The sequence below is a fragment of the Amblyomma mixtum genome, chromosome 3 (assembly GCF_055824585.1).
Source record: "Amblyomma mixtum isolate Tamu chromosome 3, ASM5582458v1, whole genome shotgun sequence".
NCBI lineage: Eukaryota > Metazoa > Arthropoda > Arachnida > Ixodida > Ixodidae > Amblyomma > Amblyomma mixtum.
In genome coordinates this window covers 57,835,684-57,843,536 of record NC_143014.1, presented here as the reverse complement: position 1 = coordinate 57,843,536, position 7,853 = coordinate 57,835,684, and the positions used below count along the sequence as shown (strand labels likewise).

Below are 7,853 nucleotides of genomic sequence, written 5' to 3'. Positions count from 1 at the left end.
AACCGGCGGCTCTCTCTCACACACACACACGCACACACACACACACACACACACACACACACACACGCACACGCACACGCACACGCACACACGCACACACGCACGCACGCACACGCACACACACACACACACGCACACACGCACGCACGCACGCACACGCACGCACACACACACGCACGCACGCACACACACACACGCACACACGCACACACACGCACGCACGCGCACTCTTCAATCGTTATTGCTCTGCGTCTTTCCTTCCTACCCTCCTTGTCACGCCATCCGTGGTTGCGGTGACGGTACCCCCTGAGATATAAGGCAGTTAGTGCGATATTTACTTTGAGTTCAATGCAGCGTTGACGATGTGCTAAAAGGAGTCCAATACTTCGCGAAAAGTTCGACATGGCGTGCTCGTAGATTCGCCATGCCGGCAGGAGCGGATATTCTCCATTCCGACGGGAAAGCCAAGCAGCTTTGGGTGTCAGGTTGGCTCGTAGCGTGCATAAAATATGTCTGTAAATGCGTTTGAGCGAGTGCAACCGTCTTCGTTGCATGCATATGACAGACCGACCTTACCTGGTTGAAACGCCGCTAATTCCAACCAACTTTCATTGATTAATACATTAGGCTGGTAAGCTTATCTCTACTAATTTTTTGTGAGTGTGTAATAAATAGAAACTGCCGGAAGTCAAAAAGCTCATCCATTTTGTTTTATTGTTCACATGTTCAAAATCACTTCACCTCAGCCCTGAATTAATTGTAGTGTCGGAATAATACAAAGTTTTCCATTTATGGGTTGAGCCAACAGAAGCTCGCAACATACGCTGCCTAGAAAACTGTTTAGTATCCTCCCCACGACTTCATCGCAAGCATGGCATCAGCTCTGTCTTTCAGAACGCACACTGCGTAGACTGTTTACGATAAAGTATGGTGTCCATAAAACCAGTCGCGCAATCTTACATCCACTCAGGACTCATCGGCATTCACCAAGACCTCGTAACCATTGTAGCGGTACTCTTTGTTGCCGTAAGGAATAAAAATTGACCGTGTAGACGGGTGGACCTTGCCCACGGTCAACGTGCCCGCGTGGCCAGTGCGGCCGATGTAGAGCGTTTCGCCGTCGGATGTGTGGCCACCCGCGATTGCACCTTTCGGCACGTTTCCATCGCAACTCGGTACCCACTTCAATGAGGCGCCATCGTTGACCAGGACCTACCAAAGAGAGGTACAAAGATAGTGGCGTTTATTAGAATCACCCTCATTCCGTTTCCCGGTCGATCAAACACTCAGCTGAATGCTGCGTTATCGCATAGAAATTAGACGTTTCAACGATATCTTGTTTTCAAAGCACGACGATATACGACAAAAGGAGGTATGATTTTTTCGATGAAAATTTCAGCACAAGCAGAAAGATATCCTAGAGATTACACTGTGTCCTTAAGTGACGAAAAGCGTCCCCTATGGGAATACTCATTCCAATGCTCGGGAAAGTGACGGCAATAGCCTTGCCGGCCGCTCAACTCACCCAATCCCGATCGCTCGATTACAAGGTGCATAGCCACGACAAAATTAACTCCCGGGCCACCCACACAGACAACATTCTCATCTTCCAGCAGGTGAACGCAGGAGTTTGGTGTCAGGACGTACAAAGATGACGATGTGGACTGAGAACGAGGTTCAATATATGTGAACCTATCGAGCCTTGCCGATCCGACAGCCTCCAAAGCCATCAGATCGACGCCGACGGGAAGCAGGGCGATATTGAAAAAGAGGTCCAGACGGCCGCCTGTGGTTTTGAACAGTTTTATAGCCGCCCAGGGCGGTGCGCTATGACGGCCTGTTGTATGCTTTGCCGATAAACAGCAGCAGCAGTACGAATTTTTACGTTACAGCGTTAAGCTCCTGTTCAGTGGAGAAACCGTCCCAGTTGTTGGCATGTCGAGAAAATCCCGATTCGTCGAAAGGATTGTGACGTCACACGTTGAGCTGTGGAGTGAAAGTGATTAAAGCTAGAGGTAAGTTTTATTTATGAGGTCACAGCTTCATTCAAGTGTAGTTATGATATCTAAGGATGCAAAGTAAATTAATTAGCCTGAAAAGTGAATTGGAGAAATATTGTTGTGAGTCGAACCCAGGACCCTTGCGCTGTGACTCAGGCACGCTACGCCTACTTCATTAAGCCACATTTTTCGCTCGACTTGGTTGAAGGGAGACCTTGTGTTTCTTGTTTTGCATCACGTGGACTATATGACAACTGATTCATGGTATTGAACATATGCAATTAGGAATGGGTACTAATTTGAACTGACTAGTACCTAATTACTAATTATCACCAAGTGCCTGTGCAGTCGTGTCACTCCTTTGTCTTTTGCGGTGTTTCCTTTACTGTATTTCATGCACAATCGTGCGTTGCCTGCTGTTCGCAGACTTTGCTTTCAAGGCAGATCAGAGGGAAACAAGCTAAGATAAAACGAGAAGACATCGTCATATGGCTGTAGCTACCTGTGAGGTATAAGGAGGTACCGGATGGGAAGCTGCCGGATTTTTAACCTAGATGAGGTGTGGGCTGCTGCAGGGCACAAGGCGTTAATGATGTGGGTGGACCTACAAAGCTCGTGTCGAAATTCGCACACCCAAGGTAGACGACAGGTCTGAAGCAGCTCGAAGATAGGACGCATCACTGTGACTCACATAGGCAAGGAAAAAGAGTTTTCTGCGGTTTCCTGGACTACTTCCGTGCCAAAAAGATTGTCAAATCGAGAGTGATAGCATAGCATAAATGTTTTAGCGTGGACGTATACTACATGAACTTATACCTATGGTGCACGCTCAGTTCCATGGTGTAAAATAAGATGGGGCACGCACTTGTAACTGCGCGTGTGCAGCTCGTACACATTTGTACGGTATATCGCAAGGCTGACGCCAAGATACCGCCCACGCAATCAGAATTTGTCCATCTCTAAAAACAGCCCCACTGCCGCCGAATGGAGGTTTACTGCATGCTGTGGTAAACGCCGGCGGGCAATAAAGAGTTCTATATTGACCAATCATTACCACTAGTGCAAAAGAAAAAAAGATAAAGGTACAGAAACGCCTAACGGACGCTATTACGTGATTAAATGTCCTGTCCACGACACAATCAGCCCTTCGCATGTCCAGTGTCGTGAATTCACGATGTACAGTTTGTTCGCAGTGTGCTCATTGCTAAATACTGCCTGCGAACAAAGTTTGATGCCAACGTGTTCTAAGTAGCCAGCGCTTCCCGGTTAAAATGTTCGGCGGTACTGTCAGCAAGTCATGCCAAGGAAAAGTGAAGTTAATGTGTGACTTCCAGCCAGCGCACAATACATTCTAGTCTGTTCTGCGGGGGAAATGGGACGACATGTGTTGGACAAAAGCTTGCCTACTAACCCTGAGCCTTCCACTTGGTAGAAGGCCCTCGATTTGGTACTGCCCAGAACACAAAGCTAGCTGCGCAAAATGGACCAAATGCTAGTTTAGCTGATTGGCGCCAAGCCAATTTCCCCGATTCAAGTGGCGCCAACACAATTTTTACTTCGCCTTTTTTGCATGCGGATATATCAGCCAGCATAATGTGGACATAATTTTTTTTTTCCGTTCGTTCATAATTTGGGCATTAAAGGGTTAATAACAGCAAACACGCACGACATTCTGCGATGGCTTTTAGGTCGCATATGAAAATTCTTGCGCCCCGAAACCGGGCCTCACTTCCAGGTAAAGCAGCGCTCTCACCTTGCCATCCGTAATAAACAGGCGGAGTCGTATTGTGCTGTAACAGTTACTCGACTCTCGAGTGTACGACTGTTATCAGCTGCCCCCCGCAACAACTCCTGGCTGAAACGGCTGTGGCCCCAGCGAGCGCAACCCATTCTCCTCGTCTTGTCTACAGTGCCCGCTCTCACTTCACTAGGCAGTGTTCTGAAGCATAGATCTGACGTTGGCTGGCTGGGAACGAACTGACTGGGAACCAAAACTGCAAAATGTCACTTAAGAACGATACGTGATCGGCAGTCAATTCGGCTTTTGAAGCGTTGCGATTGTGATTAGCCAGCGAACAGATGCTGTAAAACATCAAGAGTTCTTACGTACAAAAACTTTCGTTGCTTTCACCGCTAAAAAGCGGATCGCAGCTCTTGCTCCAAAAACACTGCACTGCACTGGTTTGACAGGGTATACTCATGCCTGTGGCACGATGAAATTTGACTAATTGAAAGCGGTGAACTAAAATTTGGTGTGCACAGAGCACGAATACAAATTGCCCGTGAATCTCGCAACCTCTGAGGTGGCCGCGGTCCGGTTAACATTTTCGCGCGCAGCGGTCGTATATCCGTGAGCGAGCGGCGTATATACCCTGCGCCGCAGTTGCTCTGTTGTTCCACCCGACCTCACTTTCGCTCTTCAAGTCAGGTACTCGTGAGGACAGAGCGGTGAGTTTTGCAGGCAACACCGAGGGAGTAAGGCGCAGCTTTAAAATTAAAGCAAAACAGATTACAGGCAGTAAATCAAACGTTGACTACCTGGAGCGGAGAGGCATTTCTGGACTTCCACCAAAATGCTTACGGCTATGCCGTTGAAAGCGTTCCAGTATCTCGTACTACCACGAAACGTGCTCGCTTTTGTCTTTTGTTGTTGGATTATGTTCTACGATAGTGCCCAACAGGTGGTGTTGGTACTTGAGACATATAAAAATAAATAAATAAACAAGTTATCACCGGTGGCGTACGGCCGAGAGCGGACCGTATTCTCATTTCTGACTTAGTACACCGAGTACAGTAGCTGCTATCACCGCCGCCCAGCTGTTCAATTCATCGCAGGCACAAATTCATCATTAGAATGCCACGCCAACCTGTGCTCCTTTCGATAAGAACAGTGCCCATGAAGTCGTCACACCCATTTGACAATATGACATAGCGTAATCCAAGCGGCGTTCCGAAGCAGTTCTTATAATCTGCGATAGAGCAGAATATCCGTTGCCGCCCAATAAGAACTGAGGGTCTCAATCCAAATAGTGCATAGAAATATGCTCTTTGGTTACGTGGAGCACTTGCTAGAGGTCACCGATTGGAATACGCCATTATTTGCAACAATCTCGAGAAACCTATATAGAAAATAATTTGTTTGTGCCCGTGTCACTGCATCTATGTACAGGTACCAACAAAAGTTTTTGACACACGGAAGGCAAGAAAAATCTAAACCTTAATTTCCTGGCAACCCAGGCACGCAGGTTTTGGTATTCGCTGCCCTTCCATGTTCAACCTTCACAGCGCACGCCTGAATGTAAGGTCACGCCTCCAGGCATCGAGGAAGTTCAGCCTTTCCGTGACTTCTGTGTATCGAAAACTTCCGTGGATATCTGTACCATAAAGCTACTATGGCAAGGCATGCAAGATGTGTGGATTGATATCGGCCCATTAAAAATGTGCTTACTTCATAATCTTTGTACCAGTACTCTTTGCCTGCCCAGCACACGAAGCAGCTTTGGAGAGAGCGGATTGCCTTGCCCGGTAGTAGGCCATTTTTATGCCAGGCACGGGCTACGAACATCTCTCTGCATTTTTCGGTACCACCCACCACCGCATTCTGCGGGATGTTGCCCTTGTAGCAGGGGACCCAACGTGTCTTGGACATGTTGCGGCAGGCTGCGAGGCAGGTTGGCAAGGGTCTTCGAGCTGGTTCGGGTAGTAAAGAGAGGATGAAAATTTTAGTACCTGCCTTTCATGGTGAGCTCAAATCCCAATTTTCTGGAACGTTAGATGAATTTCAGCGTTCGCGGCGTATATTCCGTGTAGGCGATATTGTTGACAAAGAAAAGTCTGCGGCTCAAAAACAAGGATACACTCAGGAGATATTTGGTTCGCTTCCACGTCCTTCTAGAGAGCAATCCATATTTGCTTCGACTCCTGCGCCAACTAGCCTGGAAGCAAATTATTTTTCACCCATCGCGAAGTTGTTTTTTTTGTGTGTGAGATTCAGATCGAAGCTGGCGACATGTCGCAGTGGAATGGGTGCGCTGCAAAACGCGATTGAGGCTGCAGAGAACTAGGAAGCACTGTGGGAATGTGCTTCAAGAAGTATGGCGTGGCTGCTTGCTGATGCTAAATGGTTTTTCCTAATATAAAATCCACTGAAGCCTTTTTTTTAGCGCATGCAACTGTCCATGCAGACCGCACGTTTATGGTATAGACTCTGGCTAAGATTCGTGAAATGTAATAATCGCCTTCTGACGACTACACTTGCGGTATATGTGTTTAACGGCTTATCACAATGAGCAAACTTGCATTCATGCAAAATGAACACCGAGCAAAGCGAAAAACTCACATTGGTCGTGGGCGTGACAAAACTCTGTGGCACCCTCTGCTTGCAATGCAAACTACGCGCAAGAATTGCGGCTTATAAATCTGCCAGGTGAGCGACACAGAGGGGGGCAACAGTCAGCGCAGATAAAGCAACCAGGAACTTGGCATGGGGACGAAAAGACTGATAGCGTGAATATAACGACATGGCCCCAGAAATAACTCGACGCTTCTCGTTTTGTTGCTGATTTTTTATTCCTTCCCTCTAACCGACGTGCCCCAGGCTACCCCATTCGCAAGCAGTTTGTTGCAGAGTATAGCAAACGAAATATGGCAAAGACTGCATGGGTCTACCTACGGTCGTTCTTGGTGCTTGTATTTGTTCTGCGAGATCGCCAAGTGCGGTATCCTAAATTCGGCAGCTCAAGGAAGTAGCTGCATTTTGTGTTCTCCGCTCGTTGCTGCTGTGCTCCAGCCATTCTATTTATTTCAACACTGCGTACCTTCGAAGCACTCGTGTGTCGAGAGTTTTCGTGCAAGTGCTGGGCAAAAGAATGAAGGAGGTGTTTGTGTTTCAATGACTCCACTCAAGATAAATTTCATGGTTGGCAAAAAGAGTCGACCATTCTGACTCCACAAATTAATAGACCCCAAATATATGCAGACGAAAATGTTCAGGCATGGACCTCTAGCAGGAAACGCGAAGAACTAGCTGCGTCGCAGGACAGCCGGAAAATCCAGAAAATTGACACGTGCTTGATAACAGGGCGTCAGCATCTGTAGACAAAACTTTAAATGGTGGCGTAGCTAAGCTTGGCATGATAAACCTGCGGAAGTGTACCGATAATGTTGTCGCTTAAAATGTGGTTTTGTGGTCTTCCAAACTAAGGCGGAGAAATGGTAGAAAAAACTCTCGTTTATTTTACTGTAAATAACACTATATCCGCATGCATGGTTATCTTGCCAGAAATTTTTCTTCCGTACTAAGCTCATTGAATCTGTTTCTTCGCAAAAAGATGGTTCTTCAAAGCTAGAAGATGCAGTGTCCATCGGCAGCCGCGGTGTAGGGTTAGTCAGTCCTCATTTAGAAGCGATTCATAGCGGTGCTCGGCGTGTCATAGTTTCTAAAAACGTACCGATAGCGTGACAGCCATGGAAACCTGTTTACATCTCTCTCTTTTTTCATGACATAGAACATCATGTTTCCCATATGTCTTCGATAAGATATAGGCTATCACAACCGGTATCTTACAGTTGACGATGAAGAAAGAACGCCGACCAAAGAAAAACAAAAACAAAAACAGACGTTTCGGTTCCCGTACGGGAGCCTTGTTCACATTGAAATGAAGCAAGCAGCTGAGTGGCATTACATATGTTTGAAAAGAGGGCGCAGGGAGCGTGCGTAGATGGGGTTAAGATTTCCGTCGTTGCTCCCCGCTGATAAAGGAAACAGCACAGTCCTCCTGAACCGAACCGACTACATAAGCAGAATGGAAAGCCTCCTGGAAGATGAAAGCACCTACTCCCGTCTGGACAAGG

The 7,853-nt window shown here is 47.2% G+C and overlaps 1 protein-coding gene across 1 annotated transcript; it reads right to left on the bottom strand.

Moving 5' to 3' along the window:
• Positions 1 to 695: 695 nt before the first annotated feature.
• On the bottom strand, positions 696 to 6,385 carry LOC149350296 (pfs47 receptor-like). The gene is made up of 3 exons (XM_089576867.1): positions 6,340 to 6,385; positions 5,449 to 5,690; positions 696 to 1,212 (listed from the first exon to the last, which is right to left on the bottom strand). The coding sequence occupies exons 2-3, from the start codon at positions 5,647 to 5,649 to the stop codon at positions 967 to 969; spliced, it is 447 nt and encodes a 148-aa protein (XP_089432993.1). The 5' UTR covers positions 5,650 to 5,690; positions 6,340 to 6,385; the 3' UTR covers positions 696 to 966.
• Positions 6,386 to 7,853: the final 1,468 nt, after the last annotated feature.

What these genes read in the sequence shown, in the direction of transcription:
- LOC149350296 (XM_089576867.1), bottom strand. Translation starts at nt 5,649, where the DNA reads ATGTCCAAGACACGTTGGGTCCCCTGCTACAAGGGCAACATCCCGCAG. An exon ending in ACTGGTACAAAGATTATGAA is followed by an intron (nt 1,213 to 5,448) that starts GTAAGCACATTT and finishes TCTCTTTGGTAG; the next exon opens with GTCCTGGTCAACGATGGCGC.